The sequence below is a fragment of the Macrotis lagotis genome, chromosome X (assembly GCF_037893015.1).
Source record: "Macrotis lagotis isolate mMagLag1 chromosome X, bilby.v1.9.chrom.fasta, whole genome shotgun sequence".
Taxonomy (NCBI): domain Eukaryota; kingdom Metazoa; phylum Chordata; class Mammalia; order Peramelemorphia; family Peramelidae; genus Macrotis; species Macrotis lagotis.
The window spans coordinates 627,206,548-627,233,583 of NC_133666.1; the positions used below are offsets into that span (position 1 = coordinate 627,206,548).

Genomic DNA, 27,036 nt, shown 5'->3' on the forward strand with positions numbered 1-27,036 from the left:
TTCCTTTTCATTTAATTTGTTGTTGTTTGCTCTTTTGCCATGGACATCTTGTGCTGTGCAGGTTAGGCCTCAGCTCAGTCTGAATAAGTTTGGGGAGTAGAACAGTTAGCCAAGAAAAGAGGTTTAAAAATAATCTCTCTTCATAAAGAAAATTATTTTTAAAAAAGAAGTAGAAAGAGGATAAGAGTGAGAAAGAAAATGGGATATAAAGTCTGAGAAGGAAGAGTAGTAGACAAAAGACAGGAAATAACTTCTGAAATTGGGTGTGAATCTCTGTTGCTATCATTTCTCTGGTGGTTTGCTTTCATAGAGTGTTCATCAGTGCAGGGCTGGGATAGGGGCTATAAACTGGTAATAAATACGTTGTTTCAATGTAGCAAGTTAAACTGTGCGAGCATTTTTCAGAAAATCTAAAGAAAACTTGTGTGATAGAGGAAGGAGCGCTGATAGAGGCTGAGAGGAAGGCAAGGCAAATGGTTTTTTCTTCTTTTTCTTTCTTTCCTTTCCCCTCTCTCTCTCTCTCTCTCTCTCTCTCTCTCTCTTTCTTCTTCTTCTTCTTCTTCTTCTTCTTCTTCTTCTTCTTCTTCTTCTTCTTCCTTTTCTTTTTCTTCCTTTTTTTCATATTTTTTTCTTCACCTATGTTTGCAGGAGTAAGGTTTCTACCCAGGGTGACCAGTTGAATTTTCTAATTAGTAAGCCAGGAGTTGTTTACATATATCTTTTCTCCTGCTCTCTCCTTTTTCTGTCTTTTTCTCTGTGTCTCTCTTTGTCTATCTCTCTCTCTCTCTCTCTGTCTCTCCCCTCTCCTCTTTTCTCTTTCTCTTTCTCTCCCTAGAACTGCAAACCTGTATAGCTTGGGATGATAACTTCTACTTTTCCCTGTTTCCTCCCTAAATAAAAAAGGAAGCCAGAGACAGAAAAAGAGCTCGTGCATGTATGGTAGAGAGACTGAAACCAAAATACAGAAAGAAGGCGCAGCTGCTTTCTCCAAGGCCTTCTGGGGCTCCCGGTTATATGCATTCCTTTATTTATTTATTTTTCTGGCTAAAAAATATAATTTCCGCAGCCGCCTCTTGCTCCCCCCACCACACTTAAATTTGCTGTGTCGTTGCTGCCAAATCTACCAGAGTGGGAGCATGGAATAAAAAATTCATAACTGCTGGACTTTGCTTGTTCATTAGATATGAACTTGTCGATTTGGCAAATTGTTTTTGGTCTCTAACCGCCCGGTCCCTCCCCACCCTCCCAGGCTCTCCTCCTTTCCCTCCTCCCCTTTGATGCAGCCATTGGCTGCTCAGTAGATGTCTCTTTGCCAAATAGGTGGATCCTTCTCTCTCTCTTTCTCTCTCTTCCCCCCCTTTTTTTTCTGGCTTTGGCACAAGCAAATGGATGGGGATTGAGCATGAAAGGAGAGAGAGGGAGTTTGAGAGAGAAAAGAAGCAAAAAAAAACAGCACACTCTCCTCTCTCTCTCTCTCTCTCTCTCTCTCTCTCTCTCTCTCTCTCACGCGCCTCTGCCAGCGACGGTCTGCAGCCGGTCAGAACTCGTCCTTTTCCCCGGGAATCTGCGATCTCCCCCTTTTCCTCCAAACAGGCGGAGAGAGAGAGGCAGATCTAAGTTTACATCCCTGTGCCGTTGCCAAAGCCGAAAGCCTTTTTCTTCAGCTGCTGCTTTTTCTCTCCTGGGTTTTTGGCGGGGGGTGTGTGTGTGTGGGGGGTGTGGGGGTAGGGATAGGGGTGGGGAAGCTGGATTTGGGTTTTTCTTTCAGCATATATCTTTTTTTTTAATTGGAGGGATGCACAGGAGGGGAAATTGAAAAAAAAATTGTTGGCTTTTGTTTACCTGGCGTGTGTGGCAACGGGCTTTCTCACTGCCTGCCATCTCTGACCTTTCTTTCTTTCCTTTCTCTTCTTTCCAAAGGAAAAAAAAATAATCCCCCCATGTGCATGAAGGGTTAAGGGGGAAATGGGGGGGGGAAATCTGAGAATCCAACCAAGCCCTGCCCCCCTTCTGTAGAAAACCAATAACACCCCCTTCTTTTTAAAAAATTTTACCTTCATCCTATCCTTTCTCCTCCTCCTCCCACTCCCTCCTTTCCACACCCCCCACCCCCACCCCCAACTCACAACTCTGTTGAGTCCAGAATTTCAGAATCTGGTGTTGGGCTTTGCCGGGATGCTTCGGAGGAATGGTAATTATTTATTTTTTCAAGATTTTGTATTTAGCAAACAGGAGTCAAATATTATTTAACCCACAAATCAAAAAAAATGAAATCTTAGACCTCCTTACACCTGACGGAGTGGAGAAAAGAGGGTAAAGGGGTCAGTGGGAAGATAGAGAAGGGGGTGGAAAAGGACCCAGTAGCTTTTAACCCTGATGTGACCAAGGAGAACTACCTTGTTTATTTGTTTATCCAAATAATAAATGTCTCGTTTATTATTACTATGATTAACATTATTATTAATGTTATTAATAATGCCATGCTTACATAGTTGAGATTTCTATTTGCTTAACAGAAATTCTAGGGTAGATGTTGAAACTGATCTGGAAGGAAGAAAATGAAAAAGCACCTGGGGGTGGGGAATCCAAATCTCTTTCGCCTCTTGTGGGTGTCATTTCTTTTTTGGGGGTTGCCAAAACCGAATAGTATCTGGGCTCATGGGGGTTTCTGCATGCATGAGTCCTTGTGCATGAGTGTGCAGACATACGTGTATAGATACTGTTCCTCTATGAGATAATACAGAGATCCTCCCTGCAATATAAGATGGATATTGCATGGGCGCAACAGAGCGCAATGGGGATATCAGCTGCTTGTGTGTGTGAACAGAGATATTGTATATGGGTGTGTGTCTGGACTGTGTGTGTGTGTGTGTGTGTGTGTGTGTGTGTGTGTGTGTGTGTGTGACAGAGAGAGAGAGAGAGAGAGAGAGAGAGAGAGAGAGAGGGAGAGAGAGAGAGAGAGAATAGGTGTGTGTATAGGCACTCAGTGGCTCTCTCTCCTTTGGTTGCTGTGATTTGAGATGGGAGCAAGTGCCTGGCTAAGCTGGCTAACCCTAGTTTCCTAGGGTGACTAGAAGGAAAAAAAAATTGGGGGGGAGGAGGGAGTCTATTTCCTTGTAGCATCCCTCTTCTAACACTTTTTGTTCTCTTTTCCTCCTCTTTTTTTTCCTCCCCATCCTCCCCTCCCTCCCTTCCTGCCGGCTCCCCGCCTCGCCCCGCATGCTCCCGTCTTGCCGCCTGCAGGATGAATTCCACCCGTTCATCGAGGCCTTGCTGCCTCATGTCCGTGCCTTCTCCTACACCTGGTTCAATCTGCAGGCGCGGAAGCGCAAGTACTTCAAGAAACATGAGAAGCGCATGTCGAAGGACGAGGAGCGGGCAGTGAAGGATGAGCTGCTGGGGGAGAAGCCCGAGATCAAGCAGAAGTGGGCGTCCCGGCTCCTGGCCAAGCTGCGCAAGGACATCCGGCCCGAGTTCCGTGAGGACTTTGTGCTGACCATCACCGGCAAGAAGGCCCCCTGCTGTGTCCTCTCCAACCCTGACCAGAAGGGCAAGATCCGCCGGATTGACTGCCTGCGCCAGGCCGACAAGGTGTGGCGGCTCGACCTGGTCATGGTGATTTTGTTTAAGGGGATCCCCCTGGAAAGTACTGATGGGGAGCGGCTCTACAAGTCACCCCAGTGCTCCAACCCCGGCCTGTGTGTCCAGCCTCACCACATTGGAGTCACAATCAAAGAACTGGATCTTTACCTGGCTTACTTTGTCCACACTCCTGGTAGGTCATTCTAAACACTGTTTTCATTTTATTTTAGTGACTTGGGTTTAGATGATCTTCCTATTTGTTTTATTATTTTAAAACTGATCAAATCGAAGTAGGCCTCAGTGGGCACTCTAGCAAGGGCCTGCACCATTTCTGGGGTTCACTTTTTCTTTTCTTGCTTTTTTTCTTCCCTTCTTCTTTATTCTTCCTCTGTTAGGTGTCCTTATCACGTGTCCTATTTTATTTTTCCATCTTTTGAAGGACTATCTTGTTCCAAAAAACGACTTCATGGCTCTTTGGTTTGGGACTGGAATGTCCCAGGGTTTGCCCTGGGTTGGTGAAAGACTGAGTGAGGGAGAATTCAGAATTTTTTTGTTATATTTTAAAATGAAAGTGAAGAGGTGTTGGGGCACCACAGGGCTACCTCTTAGGTTGTTGTTGAACATGCTTTTGGCATGGTACTAGGCAGTGCTAATGGCAGCGGGAAATGAAACTGGGATGCTATATGGATATCAACTGAACTCTCTCTTCTGTGAATCACTAAAAATGAAAGAATGTATCCAGCACCAAGGTATCCCCCCCATCAGGCTGAAGATGAATTGGGTAGGGATGGAAAAGGGAGTTGTTTTGGCTTAGGCCTAGCGGTTGCTAGAGAAGAATTGGGCAGTGATTTCATTGAGAAATGGGGGGGGGGGGGGGAGAACAAAACAAAAACAACATATAAACTGGGAAGACTCTGCCTTTACTGTCCAAAGCTCTGACTCCTTACTCTGCCCTTTTGGGGACTAAACGGGTCATATCCGTACCCTGAATTTACCTAATGTATAGCAGATAAATAAAAATCTAGCACACTTGTGTGGTATGGTGGTGGTAGCAGGCCAGTTTTTATAAGGATATATTTCTCATGCCATTCTCTTTGGCAGAGAATATTGTCCCCCCTAGGAAAAGCTTTTAATTTTTATTTTTAAAGATCTTTGCTCCATGAGGATTTTCTTAGTACTTTTTTTCTTCTTTTCTCTTTTTACTCTGCTTTTGGGGCTTGGGGGCTTTAATTCCTCTTCTATTTTTTCCTCCTGTCCCTTTTATAATTTCTTTCTGCTTTTGTTTTCTTACAAATTGAAACAGAGATGGCTGGTTAATTTTTAGCCTCCACTCAGCTACGCCCAATTTACTGCCGCCTTTGAAACCCAAACGAGCCGGCACTCTGTGATTAAGCAAAGCAGAAGTGTGTTTACATTATGCCCAACCAACTTGTAATGAGAGGGCTACCAAACCTTTTTCTTGTGTTTTTTTTTTCCCTTCCCCTTTCCTGTATTCTAGCTTTCTCTTTCTCATCTCAGTTCTTCCTTTCTCTGGTTAGGCAATCATAGGAGGACGTAGCTCAACTTAATGGACTGTTTCAAATGTTCTTTTTTAATGTCATGGTGTGTGTGTGTGTATGTGTGTGCATGTGTATGTATGTGTGTTTATGTATGCATGTGTGTGTCCCACTTTCACATTTAAGAAACAGGAAAAAAGAGGGAAAACTGCTGCTATTAATATTCTGTCTATTTGAAGAGTAGAGGGGGGTATCCGTACATAGAAAAAATTTTGGACACCCTTAGTGTTGGTTTTATAGGAACTCAATAGAGGTTGACATGCTTAGTTTTTTGGTTGGGAGAGAGCTTTGGGGGGGAAATGGAATTATTTTTGACCTTTTTTCATCTGCTTTTTTGTGTCTAGAGAAGCAGTTTTCTTAGCAGGGTGGCCGTGGGCACTGCCGTTGGGCACTGCCTCTTTGCTCCTCTCTGGGCCTATGACTAGCACTGTTGGCACTGGGTGAATATGACCATTGCTGACATAGAAAGAGTGACCTATCAAATCAGGAGACCTTTCTTTTTTTGAAAGATAAAACTACAAGAACAATAAATAAAGGTTAGCTCTCTATTCTCATGCCTACTGGAGGAGACAGAAAGTTTTTTTAAATTTATTTTTGGTTTTAAGTGACACAAGGGAGACTTGGAACTTTATCATTCCATTAGCAGAATTGGTTGGGCAGCCTTGACCCAAGTTAACCTGCAGATGTTTTAAGAATAGGGTTGTGTACTCTCTGATTAAGAGAGGAAGACTCAAAATTTTAGTCATGATATATCTTGACCCAGCCTTATCCAGTTTTCCATTTGAATCCTCACAACTGAATCAGTCATGTTTCCTCACATTTTAGGCCACATTCTTGACTTCCGTCAACATGCAACAGAGTTGGGGTGAAGGGAATGTCAGGAGACCCTTTCAATGTCACATCTCTGGCCAGGAGATTAAATTAACCAGGAAGACTTCTGGCGAAGGAGTGATAACCTGGTGACATAAGGAGCTCAGTGGCCTGGTCAAATCACACAATTCTCACTATATTTTACTCACTCAAGGCAGACTCTACTAAGGATGAATATCCACTGTTTAAAAAAGGGGGGGGAGGCATAGTATTAAGGCAGTTCATCAAATCATTTAAGCCCTCAAACCCTACATAATTCAGATAGATTAAAGTAGAATTTTTTTTGCCTGGAATATTTGAATTCTCAGGTCTTTGGCTGAACTGAATGGCAGATTGGCTGGAGCGATTTTGGGGGATTCAGTGTATATTGAGCCACAAGTGGGATTCTTTATTTTTTTATTTAGGCGAAGGTAGTTGGGAAGTGGAATGTAGTAGCTAGCAGTATATATGCTTTCCTGGTCTGATCCAACTAGAACTCTTCTCCATTTGCTCATTCACTGAGCTGAGTTATCACTCTCTTCTCTTAACACATTGGATGGTTTGGCAGCTTGTGCCCAGCCCTGAACAATGACAGTTTGGGAATGGCTATAGATTGTCTTCACTATCTCCTCCACTAGTCTCTCCAACACTATCCAACTATAAGATGGTGGTCACTGGGGGAATTGTTTTGGGTTTCAGAAAGAGAAATTTGATTTTTCATCTATAAATATAGTACATGTCCCAAAGTGAGCTGATTTCATTTGGGGGTAGTATAAAGGTGAATTTGAGGGGATGTTGTGTCATTTGCCAAGGTGGTCGAGTTTTTGTAGTGTATTTAGGCCATTGGTTAACGCCTTAGATGAAGCTTGAGGAAATGGCTTGCCTGGAGAGGGAGGGCATAATGACAGTGGCTTGTTCCACTTTGAAAGTATGGTATTAGAATGACCATTTGTTCCCCAAATCTTCATTCTCAAGCAAAGAAGAACACTCATTTTTTGATCTGAAAGAAGCCTATCGATTTGGGGGGGGGGTAATATGAGTTTCCTGCTATGAAAAGAAAGGGTCTGGAGCGATAGATCAGGTAAGGGACAAGGCCGAAATCGCTCCATTTTCTCTGAGTACAGAAGGATAGAGGCTGCTGTCTCAAACTCCATTTGGGGGGTTGTAAAGGATAGGTGGGGAAACATCAAGCCTCCCTTGTCATGGGAACTGGTTTTTAGAAAAGTCAGAAGCAAAATAAAAATATAAGACACATATCAATGCCCAGAAGCTGTACTATATGATTTCCCACCCTGCTCCTACCCTCTGCCAATCTTACAATCTACATAGGGTGGAAGCCTTAGGAATATAAAATACTGGAATGAAAAGTCTTGAATGATGGATAAGCCATTCCTTGCCTTGGATAGTTCCTTGCTTCTTAGTTTGCTGGTAAACAGGTACCCATTTTACCTCGGACTCCAGGTGACCTTTGTCCAGGATCTAGAATCTACTGGCGCAAGAGCCTTCCTTTTTTTTTCCTCCCTTTTTCCTTTAGAGGTTGGAGCTTTATTCTCAGGGGCTAGGGAAACTCTGCTCTCCTCCTGACTCAAGGGAACATGAAGTGGCTGTTCGCTTTCTTGGCTTGTTGGCTTTGCTGCTTTACCTGAGTTTTTAATATTCCTAAACCAGGACTTTCTGCTTGTCCCATGTCTGCTTCATGATGCTTTTGGGGTTCTCAGTAAAAGGTGAAGTGAGAAGGGAAACCATTGTGGGAGTCTCACTTTTCCTGCCCTTCTCACAACTCATTCCCAGGAGAAACAGATATGTGGCTATCCACCTGCCACCTGATTTTGCCACTCCATGAAATGACATTTGTATGTATCCTCTGAGGTAGTTCCATCTTGTGTGAGGATTGGCAATGGGAGCTACCTCAAGGAGGTGCCCATCACCAGGTGGCAATATGGAAAGATCATTGGGTACAGGTGCATAGGGGACACAGGTGATCTCAGCAGTGGGTGGTAGGTAATAAAAATAAAAGCAGCTATATTCATATAGTGTGGTACCATTTACAGAGCAGTTTTCTTTTAAAAGACTTGTGAATTAAGTACGGCAAGTGTTATTCACATTTTATGGATGGGGGAACTGAGACTCAGATTAAATAGCCTACTCATGTTGTACAGTTTATATATAGGTAACAGGGCCGAGACTCAAAACTGGGATCTTGAATTCTCATGTCTGAATTTTCCTAAAGTGAGATTTCTCTGAAAAAAAAAAACTAGGAAGAAAAACTGGCATCACCCTAATTATGGCTCTTCTCTTGTTGCCTCTCATCCTGGTGTCCTGCTTCCCTGCTATATACTTTGTCCCTGGGGCTACCTGTGGATGGTAGCTAATTTGTTTGAAGTTTCTATTTCTCAAAGAGCAAAAAGAAAACATTCCAATCTTGGTTTGGTTGGATAGGGTTTGGGATAAACATAAAAGAGCAGGGAAAGAGAACCACTTTTCCGGGAGATAATAATCAATTGATTGTTCTTCTAACCCAGGGTCTAGCACCTTTCACCATACTGCACAGCCCCTCTGAAATACACAGAAAGAGGATAACCTTTTGAATACCTCACCAGTCTGTGAGTTTGTTGGAGGCAGAGGAATTTAGAGTCAGAGAAACACCTGAATTAGAATTATCTCTTTTAATGCCCCTCACTTTACAGATGACGAAACTGAGGTGCATAGAGTTTACTCTGCTCGGTATTTCCCCTTGTCGTAAGCCAATATTAAAAACTAGGACTTTCGACTCTAAATCAAGTTTACTTTCCATAATGCCGTGCAGATTGCCATTTCTTCGGCATATCTTGTGGCCCTCTAATCCTATATTATTGATACATTTTAAGGTGAAAAAAAGGTTCCAGTAGGTTTTTGTAAAGTATATTAATATTCCTTTAGGAACCTGAGGCCCAAAAACCAGGGAATTTGGGGCCTCTTTCAAGGCCAGACTCCAGGAATGGAGAAACAAGAAAAAGGGAACTGCCGAGGATATGTGATTAGAAGGGGGAATTGGCAAAAATAGAAATGAGAGGGAAGTATCTTTTTTTCCCTTTTCCCACTCAGGTGTCCTGGAGCAGCTGGGCAGAGAGGGTAACACTCGGCTGCCCTCTCTGCCCAGGGGAGGTGGTTCTCTCTTTCTCCCTCTCCTCTCTTCTCTGTCTCAGGACCTGCCACGCTTCAGTTATTTTATCCTTTAGTGTCCAATTCAGAGGTCTTTTCAAAGGCCCCAGCCGTGTCAGCCCGGTGCTCACACAAAAGGCCTCTTTGATTTGTTGTTTGTTTTCATTTGCCAGTGGAAGGGGGAGGGGGAATGGAGAAAGAGCTTCTGGGTTTAAAAATTTTTTTATTTGGGTTGCTTGCTTCATTCCCAGAGGACTTGGCTCCTTGGAACCTCAATCCAGAGTTGGGGGTAGGAAAAAGATCAACAACTTTCTGGGAAGGGCAGGAGGTGGAACTGCCCCAATGTAAGGAAAGGTAGAGATGGATTTAGGAAGGATGGAACCTTTGCCATCAAGGGATCTGACTGGTGAGAATTGGAACTTGAAGTTTGAATTGATCCTGTCCACCATTTGGTGATAGAGAGGGAGGGAACTGAATAACCTGCTTCCAGAGACCTCTTCCTTCTAGCTGTGCCCGTAGTGATCAGTTGTTTAGAGAGGGGTGGGGTGACTTTGTCCCCTAATTTCCTTTGATTGTTACTGTAATTACAGGGATGGGTACCCCGGTGTGAAGTGAGGAACAACAGGAGGAAGGTCATTTACGTTTGGGCCTTTTTCTGAAATTTTCAATGCCTAATCTGATCTATCCTGTATCAGATGCTGAACTGTATTGGCTAAGTAATCTGTGTCTGAAGTGAGCAAGGAGGGGATTGAATGAGATTAAATATCCACATGAACAGTATAGCATATTCAGGCGTAAGTTCTGATACACAAATAAAGAGATATATTAGGATACACAGATATGTAGGCACATACATCTCAAGACCTTAATTCTTGGGTGGGTGACCATGGGCATCAACAGCAAGGAGAATATATTGGTTGGGGGGGAGGGGGTTTAGCTGGGCCTCATTGGCAGATGGGAGGGGGAGGCTGGGGGGCTGAGAGTTGGGTAAATTTAGATGCTGGCATTTCTGAAGACTAGTTTTCTTGGCACTGAGGGCACCATGGAAATCATCATGACAAATGCCCAGCCCTGTAGGCCGCTGTCGCCATCTTAAGGACATTGGAGCTGTGGAGCTAGCTAGGCAAGAAGGGGGTTCCAGTAAGCAGAGAGAATATTTGGAGCATGGGGCAGGGGATGGGGGGTGTTTACTGATCTGAATTTAATCTATTCTACCAGTCTATGGCCTGTTCTCTGGGCTTCTTTTTTAAAGCTTTAATTTAATTTTCCCAATTAATAACTCTTATTTATGCTTTTTTTAACATTAGAATAATTTTTCAATGTATCCCCCTCCCCACTGAATCCTCCCTTGTAACAAAGAAAAAATTGATCAAAGTCTAACCACCAAAGAATCTACGTCTGACAGTAACTATACATGCATCATTCCACATGCATGATCTCCTACCTCTCTACCGAGAAGAGAGAGGTAAGTTTCCTCCTCTTTTCTCTGGGATCAAGATTGGTCATTACAATTAACCCGAGTTCAACAGTATTTTAGCGTTGTTTTCCTTTATGTGATTAGAATAATTTTGTATATTGTTCTTTTGGTGCTACTCTTTTCATTCTGTATCAATTTATAGAAGTCTTTCCATGTTTCTCTGAATTTCTCATATTTGTCATTCCTTACAGAATTGTAATATTTTATTACAATCATATGCCACATGTTCAACCATCCCTAACTTATGGGCCCCTATGTGATTTTCAGTGGGATTTTTTTTTTTTGCAACCACAAATAACAGTGTTGATATATTTTGTTATATACGGGACCTTTCATTTTTGTCACTGACCTCCTTATGGTAGGAAAGTCAGTGTGGTATAATGGATAGAATGCTGGCCTGGGAGTTAGGAAGGCTTGGGTTCAAATATTATATTCAATATTTATAGCTTTATAATCATGGATAATTAACCAGTCTGAGCCTTAATTTCTTCACTTGTAAACGGGTACACCTTAAGTACATATTCCATCAAGTTGTTAGGAAATTCAAATAGGTAATATATATACAAGATATTGCAAACTTTGGAGTATTATATAGATATCAGCTATTAGACAAATGTCTAAGAATAGGATTAGTCAGGATTCTTTTTGCATACCCAAACTGTTCTCCATCATATTTGTAGTTTCCCCCACCTCCACCAATGGAGTATCATTGTGCCTATTTCCCTACAGTTCTTCTTGTCCTTATTTTCATCTTTCGTCATCTTTGACAATTTGATGAGGAAGAGGTAAAAACCTTGGCATTGTCTAAGAAACTGAAACATTTAGACTACTGGGGAAGATACTTTTCAACATAACTGCTTGGGGAAACTGAAAAGTGGTATGACAGAAAATACTTAAGACATCTTGTATTTCATACCACAGAAAGTTTCAAGTGAATATGTGACATACATAAAAAAAAGTTCAAGTCATTTAAAAAATTAGTTGAACACCAAATGAATTACCTTTAAAAATTTTGCCTGAGGGAGAATTCATAGGTAAATTAGGGATAAAGGTGATTATAAAACAGAAACAATTTTGATTGTGAAAATTAAAATGCTTTTACATTAACAAAACAATGTAACTGGATTAAGAGAAACCTTTGGAGGAAAAATCTTTACATCAATTATCTCTAATAAAAGTTTGATAGCTAAGATTTGTTAGGGGAGAATAGCTAAGTGGATAGAGCACCAGCCCTGGAATCAGGAGGACCTGAGTTCAAATCCAACCTCAGACACTTAAATAATTACCCACCTGTGTGACCTTGGGTAAGTCATTTAACCCTATTGCCTTGCAAAAAGTAAAAAAAAAAGATTTGCTGGGAACTGATATAAATATATGGCTAAGAGTCATACTCTGATAAGTGGTCAAAAGATATAAACAATGTTCTGAAAAGAAGTCATGCAAACCATTAGCAACTGTATTAAATAATCAAAATCACAAATAAGAATTATATGAGTCTATAAAAACTCTGAGGTTATATTTTATACCCATTAAAACTGACAAAGATGGGGTGGCTAGGTGGCACAGTGGATAGAGCACCGGCCCTGGCGTCAGGAGTACCTGAGTTCAAATCCAGCCTCAGACACTTAATAATTACCTAGCTGTGTGGCCCTGGGCAAGCCACTTAACCCCATTTGCCTTGCAAAAACCTAAAAAAAAAAAAACCCAAACCCCCAAAACTGACAAAGATGATAAAAGATCACAGGCTCACAGTATTAAAAAATAGAAGAGGTTTTTAGAGGTCACCTAGTCCAATCCTACCCTCCCCCTTCATTTTACAGACGAAGAAACTTGAGGCTCAAAGAGATTAAGTGACGTCTTTAAGAACATACAGTTAGTTACAGTCATTGGTGGAAGAGCTGTTAGGAAACAAGTCCATCATTATTAGGTTGGTAGAGTTGAATTTGCTCTTTTAGTCACATATTTCCAGGCCTTTCCTTTGGAAATTTTAGGTTGTTTTTGTCAGAGTAGTACTGTATTTTTCTAGGGGATGGCAGGATCATTTATTGACCTGCTCTTAACAAGGGTTTTGAGTGAGCTTCCTCCTTTTTCCTGACCCTAACCATCATTGAAGCGACTCAATTTATCATATGATTTCTGATGGAAATCACTCTGGGCTTTGACATTTAAGATGTCTTGTTAATGCCAGACTTGAAACCTTGGGCTAACATTATTAGAACCAATGCTCCAGAACCAATATTCTAGCTTATTCCCTACGTGTTGAGCAAGCTCTCATATACTTCATTCAAATGGTATTCATATTAATAGAAGCATTCTAGTATGTAATCAGGTATACTGACCCAGCTACATCCACAGAAAGTCGGTAAACTCAAATTTCTTTTTATTAAGTAGAAACTGGGGTTGATTTTGACTGCTAGGCTCAGAAATGATTTCACACTGTAAATGAATCTATAAGATACTGATCTATAAGAAAAGGAAAAACCTCTCAATGTTTCACAGAATAAGAGTCCATAGACTGTGGCACACATGATTTGGTGTGGGCAGATTCAAGCATGGTAAATAGAAATAGAGTTCTCCTTTAAAGGAAGAAAACTCTCGTCTTGTAGGGTGAGGAAGATTGGAAGGAGGAAAGATGTTGCGATATCTATTATAGGCTTTACTGGGTGACCAAGCCTTTTGAAACCACTTTCATATCTCTTATTTTCTCTTTAGGTTAGTCTGGTGAAGTAGGCAGGGCAGGTTTATTACACCCCACCCCCCCTCATAGTGGAATTGAAGAAAATGAGGCCCAGAAAGATGGTGTAACTCAGATCACAGGTTCATGGCAGAATTGGGATTAAAATCTTGGTCTTTTGGTACAAACCCCAGGCTTTTCCCACTAGCATCAATGGGGAAGTTAAATTGAACTTCCCTAGTACTGCCAACTTGAAAAAAGCCACTAGACAAGACAGCTGTGATGACTTCCAACATGGGAAGCATCTGTTCCCAACAAATCCAAGTTGAACTTCAGGTTGGAAGCCAGGGCCCACCCTTTCCCTCAGCCCCTCTCTCCCAATTTGAGCCAACACTCAGCTCTAGAGCTCCCCCCTCTGCCAAGCACACAGGGTAAAGAGAGAGAGACATTCACTAGGCACTGTGTGGTGCCACTCTCATTCTCTTTACTGACAGACCCAGTTGAATAGGAGCAGATTTAGTTCTTGATAGGGGAGAAGTACTGATCCAGCCCCCAGAATGCAGGTGAGGCCTTCAGTATCTGGGACCCTACTTCTCAGTATATTCATACCTGAAATATTGGGAACCTGGCAAGAACTGACTGGCACTCTACACAAGTTTCTATGATGAGAGTCAGCTTGCAATTTCATTTTAAAATAAATATGAATGTAATGATTTTAGTTGGCCAAACTGCATTTGAGATTCTTTCCCTTCTTGGTTCACTGTTGTTCTTTTCTTAAAGTCTGTTCTCTTCTCATCTAACTTTGTGATTTTAGAGGTCTATGGGCATAGTGTACCAATTCTCACATATTGGCTCTACAGAATGGAACTTGGGTTCTAGGAACAGGGGGCAGGGCTCTATGAGGAAATGGAAGTATTTAAAGAAAAATGAATTTCCATCTTTTCCTCTAACTATATTTCTAGCCCTCTTTTGACCTACTGGAACAAGGGAATGGAACTGCAAGGGATGAGACCTGTGGTGTCTACTTTGATTCTCCCCTCCCTTTCTCTCTCTAGGGAGCCTTCCCTAAGGAGCCTTTTACAGGTTGGAATAACATGCCTATCTCCCAACTCTGAATTCTTCTGCCAGCAGAGGTGAGGAAGTTCCTGCTTTGCAGAGGTAGCTCAGGATGTGGCGGTCAGTGTCTGAACCTGAGCACTTGTTGGGGGAGAGGAATGAGTTTGATTGTATTCATCCTATGGCAGTAGGCAGCCAGATCACAGGCTCTTTGCCTGTCTGTAGGCATTACCCGTGGGGAGCTAGGATCATGGGATCATAGGATGTGGAGCCGGAAGGGACATCAAAGATCATCTCCATCAGTCATCTTAGGCCTAGCCTAAGTATTTAAATGTTTGGACACAGCCTGTGTAGTGGCGGGGCCCTAGCTTGTCCCCCCCCCCCCCCCACAGTTGCTGGTAGACTTGCCCTGGGTCTCGCTTGGACACGGGATTATTAAAACCTGGGAGCTGGCCTGCAGGCAAGAGGGTCAGAGCCTCAGGGCCAGCCTTACGGGCAGGCTGCTCTGGCGCAGCGTGGCATGGCACGGCATGGCGTGGCCTGGCTTGGCCTGGTGTGGCCTGGCTTGGCCTGGAGGGCCTGGCCAGCTCCCGAGCCCCACACAGGGGCAGGAGGGAGCATCCCTGTCCTTCTCCAGCCCTCCCCAGGGGCCGAGGCCGGATGGCTGGCGGAGAAGCAGCCTGCTTGGCAGTTTCTTGTTGCTCCAGCTAAGCTGGCGGAAGAGTCGGGCTCCCCAACCTTTCCCAGGAGGGCAAAGGTTTCCCTTGGTAGAAGGCGGTCGGAGGGCCGGGGCAGCGGGAAGGGCTGAGCCGTTCCCGAGGTTGGAAGGCTGCCTTGCTTCCACCCAAGGTGTCGGGGCTGCCCCCACCCCCATCCTCTGTCCTTTCCTTCCCACTGGGGATTTGCAGGGTCACTGAAACGGCTCCTCCTTCTCCCATTTCTCTCTCCAGACCCAGGCCAAAGCAACGGCAGCGCTTCGCCTTCTGGGGCTTATTTTATTCTAATTCTTTGTTTTTGGCAGCAAAACTCTTAACGGAAAGAGGGGGATGGGGTGGGGGTGGGGGGTGGCGCTCCTGCTCCAGCCCAGCTGTGGGGCTGTGGGAGAGCCGCCCGCAGGGGTCGGGGTCGGGGACTGGAGCGCCAGCCTGTGGAAATCCGAAACGCAGAGAGAGAGAGGCAGAGAAGCCTGCAGGGCTCTGGGGGAGCTGGAGAGGTCCCTCTGGAGACCAAACCTCCCGGGGGAAGGGGACAGACACCTGGTGATTCTGGTAGACTGGGCGGCCGGCACCAGAGAGGCTCCCCTGAGGAGATCTCCAGGAGACTGTGGCGGGTGTAGCCTTCTGGGAGTATACCCTTATTATGCCTGCAGATTATATCACCATTAGTATATAATTATTGTATAATGGGCGTTATTACATAATGCCCGTTATATAACGCTCAGCCGGAGATAGAGACAGTAAAGATATTATATATGTATGTGTGTGTGTGTGTGTGTGTGTGTGTGTGTCTATGTATAGCTACCTTCCTCACACTGGTATGTGGTCACATCATAACCATCATGTAAATACTTCCCTGAGCTGGGCTATAAATTTCCGAAGAGTGACGTCAACAGACTCCTTACTGCGTTTGGAGGCGGATGGGGGAAGGGAGGGTGAGAATATTTGGCCCCACCTATCTCTTATGACATCATCGTTTCCTTAGCAACCATGTGCTCCCAAGGGGGGACAAAGCAATGAGAAGACTTTAAAAGAAGGGGGATATGGATAAAAACCCAAATAAGGAAATGATGAACCCCCTACACACAAATATCTATAAGTTGAGGGGACAGAAGTCCTATGGTAACCTCTCTACTTGAGCAATCTTGGGAGGTTAAAATTCTCCCCCTTCCTCCAGGTCTTCCTTTCACTTTCCTGTGTCTTTCTTTTTTCTTTTTATCAGACAAGGAATCCCACCACTTAAACTGGGCCCTTCTAAAGTCCTTGGCCCCATTTTGGTTTCTAAACTGCAAGAAATATATAGAATAAACTTCAGGTAGTGTTCCTGAAAGTCAAGGAAATAATAAAGCCTTAGGAGATTGGATCTAAAAAAAAAGAGGAAAATAATTAAGATAATTTAGCATATAAAAGAGTAGGTGGAGGAAATTAACAATTATTCTTCAAATGTGTGAAATATTATTCATGCAAGTTGATAGGTAACTATGAATATCTTCTTGAGGGCAGATGAGGATGTAGACCTTACATGCAGTTGGAATGGAGAGGTGAGCACAGGAGCATGTCTGGCAGTAATGATGAGCAAACCTTGGCCCTGTTATCTGGATGTATAGTAAGTTATTGGCTGCTTCTAACGGAAGGGCAACAACTCAGAAGAAAAGTAGAATCCCCTGGGGAAACAGACTTCCAAGTACAGTTTGACTTGACTGAGGATGGGCCCCACCAAAGTAACTTTCGGCAGGTTGTTTGCTGCCCTTGGGTGAATATTTTTCCCTTTAATTTTCACCCAACAATTCACCAAAGAGCCTTCAAAAATCAGAGTTGAACCCTTATTCCTTAGCCTTAAGTGGAGAGTTCAGCCAGTTAGTTAGAATAGGCCTATCTGGCCCAGGGCATGACTGGAAAGGAAGCAAGAAAAAGTTGTCATGAAAAATCCAAATTCAGCTCTTTCCTTGACATAACAGAGTTATGCCTTCTCCCCCTGTCTGAGTAGTACCATTGTTTTATTGGCTGATTTGCAATTTTTGCAGGTTTTTTTTTAATCAGAAATGTATGTGCTTGGTTGTATCATAATGGCTGGAATGCTAGATTTGGAATCAGGAAGACCTGGGTTCAAATCTATCCATTAGCTTTGTGACCCTGATATGGGCAAGTCATTTAACCCCTTAAAGTCCCCAGGCAATTCTGTAAAACTATAAAATTACAGAAAAGTAGATGATCAAAATCAGTGAAGATAGTCCATTTACCTCCCCTTCCCCCCAAAAAAACCACCCCCTAACAATTAGCCTAGCTCTCCAAGTATTTTAGATCACAATCTTGTCATTTCACATTGTATGCAGTAAACTTTTCACTATACTATAGGAAACATTTTGATTTCCTTGCAACAATGCTTGCTTAGAGGTACAGAAACAGAAACGTGAACCTGATGAACTAAAAAATGCTGCCAGCCTACAGAGGACCTGAATATGAAGCATGGCTTCTCTGATGAGGTCCTCATTATCACTGCCCTCAGGACTGAGTCCAAGTAAGAGAAAGTCCAGGTTGACAATGCAGGGCTCTCCCTTGATTTTAAGAAATTGGCCAGAACCAGGGAATCAGCAGAGCTACAGGTCTTGTTTTTAACTCAGTTTCTTATTCCGGGTCCTGAAATGAGCCTAGATTGGGGATGTAGGACCCCAGGGACTCCAGCAGGGCCCTGCTTGCCCAGGCCAAGAGCAGTCCTAAGGAGAGAGCAGCTGTACCTTCAAGCACAAAAGGCCAGTGCTCAATGGAGCAGCAGTCCTCAGGATATTAGCCAGCTCATGAGATGCATCCAAGGGAGAGGCTCTGGGCCCAGGGGATGGGGCAAGACATTTTATTTATAGTGTCATGGTTTATAAAGTAGAACTGGCTTGTGGATCTCTGGGCATAGTTTCAAAATCAGTCATTTCTTTTAAGTTACCTCCACCTAGTCAGTATGATGCCACTGGACAGGAGTGACCTGGCCCGACTTAGGGAGATGCCCAGAGAAGACAATACTGAGATCCGACATTTAAAATTAGATTTTGCAACCCAGAGATTCATTAATATAATTACTCAAATACCAACCTGGCTTGGCAGCACCTCTTCTTGAACAGTCCTTATCTTTAAAGCAAAGAGGATTTTTCCCAAACAGTGGGCACAGTGCATTAGTTGGCCTGTTCGCTGCCCCTTTCCTTGGATAGCCTTGGCTTTCCATCCCAGCAGCTCTTGCTTCTCACAGCATGGAAAGGCTTTTATATGTCTTGTTCCCCGCAGGAAAAACAGCAACAGATATCCTCTCCCTGCAGCAGAAGCTGCTAATCTGCCACCTGCTGTCAAGTGCTGTCCAGGGCTTCCGTGTATTAGGGGTTCTATCACCAAGGATCCCTTGGCTGGTATTGCAACTGGGGCCGTCAAGTCAAGATTTCTTGCTCTTTCTGGGAAAGGAAAGTTGTTACTGGATTCAGGTAGGAAGGAGCTGATCCTTCTCAACTGGAAAACTCCGAGGCCTTGTTTTGTTTTAGAAATAAGAGGTAAGGGAGGTTGAGGAATGGGGGGAAAAGTGAGAAGAAGTGGATTTAAGGAAGCTGAGGTTAGGATTGTGGGCAATGAGGAAGAAGTTATTTGGTTCTTTGTTGGAATAAGTTGGAATAAAAGTTCCCCAAAATGTTTTTCCTCCATTCAAGTGAAGGTGGATAATAGTGTCATTGGCAAGAAGAGTAAGAGTTCGATTAGATTCTTCACTATCTATCTGAAGGCCTTGTTTTAGATTTGTGCTTCTCAGGTCTTGGGGCCTTCTGCCCCTAATCCTATACAGCTTCTTCTTGCACCCCTTAGCTGTTCCTGAATGCAGGTGCACGTGTGCACATACACACACACACACACACACACACACACACACACACACGGTCCCAAGTGTTTTACAGACCTTTTTCATGGAGATGCTGAACTCATCCCTACACAGGATTTTTTCTGTTGACCCGATCATCCTTCTCTGGTAGATATACTTTGGCACACATCGGCAGGTATAATATTATGCTCCATTGGAATTGTTTGCCTTTTGTCAGAAAACATTCCTTCTCTTTGAAGATACCCTAGCCTTCCCTTTGAGGAGTTGTGAGGTCCACAAGTATTACACATTGCACATGTTTTTGAACTTGTTCAATGTATTAATTGGTTGTGCTGACTCTATTTTTTTAAATGCTATCTGTTATATGGGATAATCCAAAGAGAAGGGAAGGGACACGGGAGGAATACTTTGGTACTACAGTGATGTAAGAAACAGAAAATATCAATAAAAAATTAAAAAACAAAGAAAAATCCAGTTCCCTCACTTCTTCATCCTAATGTCTTCAGATGAGAAAAGAAATGTCACATCTTTCATCTGATCTGGTTACCAGGCATGGCCTGTGTTTCCCTGATCTCCTTTTTCTTGGTTTGAGATTTGTTGCTGTCCTATATCTGGGACATTTCTACCAGTCCTGTCTACTGAATTTGGTCTTTGATATGTGAATTATTAATGACTTTAAAACAGTCATTTTTTAGTGTAAATTACATATATATATATATATATATATATATGTAATTACATATATATATATGTAATTACATATATATTCTATCTTACATATACATATTCTATCTTACATTATATATATATATACATATATATATATATGTATATATATATACGTATATATATTCTATCTTGGAAAATCTCTCTTGGGAGAGTTGAACTAACCCATTTTTGTTGCCTCCCACACTCTCCTTCAAGTCCTGCAAATTTGCCTAATGGTATTCTACCACCTATCTTTCAGTTGTCCAACTAACCAACTCCTTTCTTTTCTTCATCTAGTCTTCCACCTGTTCTCTTCCCCTCCTAGCAGAAAACACCAAATCCTTTGTTTTATTTTCTTTGCTCATTTGATTTCTTTCTTTCTCATAACCCTTATTTCAGCAACCCTCCTTACAATCCACTTTACTTTCCAAGCATCAATGAAGAGGGAGTCCCTCCTCAGTCCTTAACTCTATGTTTGCCTCATACCAAAGGGCAGCATGGCCACCAAGTCACAATACAACCTGCTTAGAGTACAATAAGATAGCTATTTATTCATAATGAAATGCTCCTTGTTCTTATTAAATGTAGCATATATTTAAGATTGTATTATATGGACCAAGGTCTGCTTCAATCTTTGTTTCCTTTAGCACGATACTTTTTAGTATGATACATGATGCTGGGCTTGGGTGGAAGGGACTATTTCTGCCTAACTTAATTTTTTGAGGTTGCCTGTCTGGTAGTGCTGTCTCTGTGATGTTGCTTCATCAGGGCTGTTTGGCGATGGACACACCTATGTCTCATTGCCACTCATCATGCACATGTATGTGCATGCACACATACATTTTCTGGTAGATACATGTGCATTCAGCATTATATTAATCCACTGTTTATAAACCTACAATCACATCTCTTTTTTTGGTAGTCACTTTCAATGATTCACATACAAATCTACACTCTACTTGTGGGATGAGAGTGTGGGTATAATTGATATGCTCTTCATAAATACATACATACACACTCCCATTCCCTGATAAACAGATATAGAATAAACACATTTTCTTATTTATCCTCTATTCATTTATACATATCCCTTGATAATTACAGATATACACATTCCTTCCTCCACTGTAAAAACCACCAAGGGACACACCCACTCAGATATTCAACATATATAAACTGGAAACCCAGATGCATATTTGGGTAATACATTCCAGTAGTAGATAATATAATCTTCTGTGGAGATGGAGGTTAAGGGCTGATTTTTAAATATTCACGGGCTGCTCCTTCCTTCTTAGTTTTCTAAGGAAGGAGAGAGCCTTGTGGCCATAGTGTGCCAGGCATGGCAGTGCCCCCCACTTTGTCAAAGGCTGTTGGGGGAGCCCTGCGGCTGCAGAAATGGCTGGTACAGCTGCCTGGCATAAGCAGGTGCCGGCTGTGGCTCCTTCATGGCAGCCTTTCCCCCAATGCTGCTGCTGGAGGTGTGAGCCCACAGTGGCGGCCAGCACATGCCCCCTGAGAGCTAATGGGGAAACAGCTGCCACCAACACCTGAGGCTTTGCTGGGCTGCATGGTCTGCTACTAGGAGTCTGGGCCACTCGCCACACATATTTTCCCCGTGGCAGGCCGGGGGAGGTTAGGGAAGGGAGGGAAGGAGAGCCCCTCTCCCCGGGCTGCCAATCATTATAAATTCAGAGACCCATCAGGATCCAGATCCTTTCCTCCTCCTGGACATGAGTATACATTAAGACCATCCTTATATAAGAGAGACAGAGTAATCCAGAGTCGCCAACTCCACCTGCCCAAAATCTCATAGGTTCTATGAATAGAGGCCTACTTAGCTGTTTTTATACCCATGTCATATGTGTAAAGAAGCATTGCTGTATATTTATGTGGTATGCAGTCACATACAACATATCTAAGAGTATCATGTGTTATTTTTGGAACACTCAATTTTCTCACACTTATCTGGCCCATTATAGCTAGTGTTACCCCCAGTTTTGTTCCTGGGCTCTAGGAGAGCCAGTATTTCTGGTTATTCTCTCAATCATCAATAAGAATTTAATAAGCCCTTTGTGCCTAAGTTATCTGCTAGAGATACAAATACAGAAAATGAAACATTTTTGTCCTCAGCTTACATTTGATGAGGGGAGACAATAGAGATACATGGAATATATAGAAAATAAATGCTAGGTAACTTCCTGGGGGAGGTGGTAGTTGCTTAGGAGGACTAGCAAAAGTCTCATTTAGGAGGATGCATTGGAGCAAAGCTTTAAAAGGAACTAAGAGGTGGAGGTGGAAAGGGAGGTCATTAATGAGAGTATGAGGCATAGTCAGGTAGTCAGGTAGGATATAGAATGTCAAGTGTACCAGCAAAAAAAGTCATTTGGTTGAAACATATGAAGCATGTGAAGGGGAGTAATTGTTTGCAATAAGCCTTGAATGGTAGGTTGAATTCTGCTTGATTGATTGTATAATTGAACCTCATACAGATGAGGAAACTGATTCCCAGAGAAAGAAGGGAAATGACTTGCTTAGGATAACAAGTGGTATCAGAAATGGCATTCAATTTCAGATTTAGTGATGCCAAATCCAGTGACACCAGTCCTTTTAGGACATCTTGTGAGGGTGGTCCCGGGCTAGTATGAAATAGGGAAAGCTGGAACATAACAAAGAGCTGGGGGTCAACCTCTCTCCATTTTAGAGAACAGGAAACAGAACCTGGAGAAATTTCCCCAAAGTCATACAGACCCTACATAAATGGTAGAATGTGGGTTTGTACTTAGCTCCTCTGCCTGGGTTCAAATTCAGCCCTACTACCTGGGAGTCTTTCTGCCTTTCCATTTTCCAAGTAGGGGAGGGTCTGTCAGTGGACACCTCAGGCTACTGTGGCTATCGGTTCACTCCATGATTCCTGGATCTTGATTAGTTCTCTTTCCAGTAAAAATGGATTTAGTATCTACAGGGCAGATAGGTATAAGGCATAGTCTAATGGAAGTCAGGGGAGATATAAAATGTTCTGTGTGAAAAACAGCAAGAAAGGGCATTTGGTTGAAACATAATGTGTGAAGGGAAGTAATTGTCTGGATAAGCCTTGAAAGGTAAGTTGTTGAATCCAGGCTCAATGAATCCAGATTTTTTTTTTTTTGTATATAGAATTCTTTTATGATCCATTTGGGGGACTTTCAGCATAAGAAGAATGTGTTTGGGTCAGTATGAGGATGTGCAAATGTCAATGAGTCTATTATAGTTATAGAATTCTTGAGCCAGAAAAGATCTGGGAAATCTTCTAACCCTTATTTCACACATAGGAGGAATCGGAAACCCTGAGATTCGAGTTGTTTGGCCTAAGGTCACACAGATCCTTAGGGGCAGAGTCAAGACTAGAATCCAAGTTTCATTAATCCTAATTCAGTTCTTTCCATTATCCAGTCTCTCTCTCTCTCTCTCTCTCTCTCTCTCTCTCTCTCTCTCTCTCTCTGTGTGTGTGTGTGTGTGTGTGTGTGTATCTCTTTGTGTCTTTGTGTCTGTGATTGTGCTTACTGTGATGTGTCAGATTCCCTCCAGCCTATTCAGCAGCTGAGCAGTTTCCTTCTTGGGCTCTTTGTGAACCTGCCTTGCTATTAATCTACCTGTTAGTAAAAGAGATTACAATTGCCGTAATTATAGGGCGCTGAGTCTCTGCCGTCAGGAGTAGGGTTGAGTGAGAGGCGGGGGGAGCCTGGCCCCACGGGAAGCTGCTATTAAAAGCCTTGTGTTTTGATGTGGCACAGGGACAACAGCCCCTCCCAGGAGCTGAGCCGAGTGGAGCCAGGACAGGGAATGGGGGCAGGCACCATTGCAGGGAGCAGAGACAGAGGGTTCTTTCCTGATTGAAGGGTTTATTTTCAAGAACATGAGGAGACTGAGTCAAGGGCTTCTGGGATGTCTGGGGCTCATCTTCTGGAGGCTAGGAGCAGGATGTCAACAGGCAGGAGAACTGAGAAGCCCAGGGCAAAGAGTAGTCCAGGACCCTAGGAGTGAACACTTGTCCAGTGACTATGCTCATGAGATTCATTTTATTCTATGCTTATACATGGCACCTGATCATTCAGGAGGCTGCCAATTCTCCTGGGGTTCTGTGACTATGCAAAGTTAAGAATGGCAAGAATGACTTCAAGGATATGAACACTTATTGAAGAAGAAAGTATAGGGAATGGTGGAAAGAGGGGCCCGAGAAAACTGAAAGATTCCTTGTTTTTGAGTTGAAAGACTTCCCTGCTCTGTTCAAGAGGCCAAATCAGTGCCCAATAAGGTAGGTTTTCTGAATACTTTTGGTGGAGATAGTCACTGAGGTAACAGGGGCTGAATGGTGGGAGTCATGGATTTCCCCGGGAAAATTCCCTCCTATTTAGCCTTTGAAAATTAGAATTAAGGACAGGGATTTGACCCCAGAAAATGAGAATGGACCTGACCTCTGAGCCCCTCTGGTCCCTTGTCCTCCTATTTTCTCAGTTGCTCCTTTGCTGTCACTTCCTTCCCCCTACCAAAGCTTTCATTCCCACTCAGCAGTGCTCATAATTACAGTTCCCTTTGGGGGGGTGTTGTTGAAGAAGGGGGGGATTTGGAGGATTCGGTGTGGTGGGGGGAACCTCAGTGGAAGGGCAGGAAAGAGGGAATCACCCTCCCCCACAGGAGACAGCCTGATCTATAGCTATGCTCACATATCACACACATTCATTTCTCCTTGACTCCAAAGCTATTGTACATCTTTTCTCAGTTATGTTTTAGGCCCATCTTGATGCCACAGCAGAGAGGTGGGTCAGAAGATAGAGAAGAGAACTCCCTGGGGAATGAGTTTCTGCTCAGCTGGCCTAGTTGGGTTTGAACTCTCTATCATAATTTGTTCAACAAGTATTTATCCTTTATATGCTGGGTGTGAGGTCCATGTGGAACGGGGATCAGGTCTCCCACTCCCACCCCAACTCCAGGGGTTTGTTTCTGGCTTTAATACAACCCTAGTTACCCCTAGAGGATAGGGCACAATTATAGAGGATACCTTGGTATGTGATAAGGAGATTGAGGGGACTTCTCTGCAATACAGGATATCTGTCTTTGGTTGAGTATGTGATGTCAAATATACTTAGGATCATAGATTTAGAGCTGGAAGGGGTCTCAGAGATCATTTTGTTCAACTCTCATTTTTACTGATAAGGAAATTAAATGCCTAATTCAAGTTCCAAAGATGGGATTTGAAACCAGAACCTCTCTTCTACAGAACCAGTGTATTTTCCACTTAACTGTGGGATGTTTGCAAGAGTTTGAAAATCTGTATTTTTATCCATGTGTGATTCCTACCTTCTCTCCCAGCCCTTGGGTACCAATGTTTTGTATTTACTACAGACAAAGCCTGAAATTTTCAGCTACTATGAATTCAGGGTTTCACAGCAAGACCCTAATAGTGGAGTTGCTTTCTTTCTTTCTTTTTTTGCCTTGACAGCTCCAACCTTATAATTTTACCTTCTCTTCTTACGGGTTTTCTCTCTCTCTCTCTCTCTCTCTCTCTCTCTCTCTCTCTCTCTCTCTCTCTCTCTCTCTCTCCTCCTTTCCTTTTCCTGGGGTTTGTACTGCTCTTTAGAACCCCGTTCAGGAAGGATTACTTCTGACAAGAAGGGAGGAGATACCTGTCAAATATTGGGAGCTGATTTTTTTATTTTGTCAATTTTCTGTAAATGGGTGTGAGACTTAGGTTTTGTGATTCTTTGAGTGTGCTTTTAGGATTTACATGTGTGTGTATGTGTGTGTACATGAATGAGTGTGTGTGAGTGTGTTCAAGCTCGTGTGAAAGAGACAGAAAGAAAGAAGCTGGTGAACACAGGCGTGCAAATGAAGTGTATTCATGATGGTTTCTATGTGAATTCCCGAGGTTTCCTTCTTCTTTCTCATCTGTTCCTCCTGGGACGCTGGCTTAGCTTGCCCACACAAATAGAGATTTTTATCTTCTAAACCCAAAACAGGAGGGGGCTAAGAAGCAGACCAAGGCTAAAGCTCTTAAAGGGCCAGTAAGAGGGCAATTAAATTAAAAGGACAGCCCAGAGGCCTAGCAGCTGTCCCTGGTCTTTTTGGAGGGCCAGTATCTTTGGGCTGCTAATTGGGGGGAGCCTGACCTTGGCAGGGGCTGCCATCCAGCTCAAAGCGGAGTAGAATTGTCTATCCAGGTGTGCCCTGTGGTCCCTTCAGGACATCAAAGAGCTGATTTGGGAAGAATATGTTCTCTTTTCTGAGATTAGACTCCAACATTTAAGGATATTCATAAACAATTCTGAAGGATTCCCTTCACTATCTTATTTAGGATAGTTCTGTGGTCCATTAATTTATCCCAACTCTTCTTGAAGCGGTTTCTATTTTCAGCTTGCACTACCTGTCAGGGAAATGAGTTTTATGGGGCTGATGTCTCATGTTAAACAGGATTGCCTTTTTATTTGTCTAAAATGGCCCCTTTCTTCAGCTAACTTACTTAGTTCTGGTGCTCACCTGGATTTTATAAATGTGGGTGTGACTATCCTGTGTCTGTCATTTACATTTACATAGACTTCAGTCATAGCTTCTTTCATCTACCCTCTTTCTCATCATTGCTTGAGTCTGTCTTCAGGTGCTGCTTCATCCATTGGAAAGAATGTTTCTTCACCAGCTCCACTGTCCATCACCTAACTACACATAAGCTTCCAGGGTTGGAAGAGGCCCAGGAAGAAGAGCAACTTGTAGGCCACCAGAGTAAAGAACATGGCCACAAACTCAATGTTGTTAGTAATGGAGCGGGGGGGGGGGGGGCAACTTGTGGCTTAGTGGGCATAGCCCTCAGGGTTCTGCCTTCACCACCTCACTTTAATGAGATTGAAGTCAAGAGTAAGGCCCAAGGCAGGAGGAGTGGGTGAAAGGCAGGAAGAAGCAACAGGAGTGTGAAGCAGGAGCAGCTCTATGGCTTGGGTACAGACCCAGTCTCATGAGGTGGGGCTAGGGCGGCACTGCCAGGTGTTTGGGGCTCTGCCTAATTCCCTGTGCCAGCCTTGCCAGAGGCCAGAGGACTGCAAGTGACTCAGCCAGACTGCCTGCTGCCAGGTGTCCCAGAAGAAGAAGGGCCAGGCCAGGCTGGGTGCTCAGGTAGAACCAGAAGTAGTGCCAGGCATGGGGGAGGAAACAGAGTCGATGTCTTTGTGCACAAGAGTCAGCCAGATGTGATTCTTGCTTTGGCTACTCGGGAAGCTGAGAGAGGAGGGTGCAGCTGCCTGATCCAGCAAACCGCAGATATCTTCATACCTAAGATGAGGAGGGTCCTAGTAAGTGCTTTCAGTTGGATGGGAGTGAAGGTCGGGGGCTTTTATAAATACACCTGTCTTTCCTTTACCTACCTCATAGAATTGTTCTGTCCACTCTGCAAGCCTTAAAGTACTCTATAA

General features: G+C 43.3%; 1 protein-coding gene across 7 annotated transcripts in view; it reads left to right on the forward strand.

Annotated features, from left to right (window-relative positions):
• Positions 1–27,036, forward strand: part of NFIX (nuclear factor I X) — a 114,108-nt gene that overhangs the window by 32,159 nt on the left and 54,913 nt on the right. For 5 of the 7 annotated variants that reach the window (XM_074203531.1, XM_074203528.1, XM_074203532.1 and 2 more), the window contains exon 2: positions 3,244–3,775. In XM_074203531.1, the coding sequence (XP_074059632.1) occupies positions 3,244–3,775 (532 nt within the window). Of the gene's footprint in view, positions 1–1,756; positions 2,192–3,243; positions 9,535–27,036 lie in introns of those variants that run through there. The other 2 variants (XM_074203530.1, XR_012471917.1) reach the window with 2 other exon arrangements.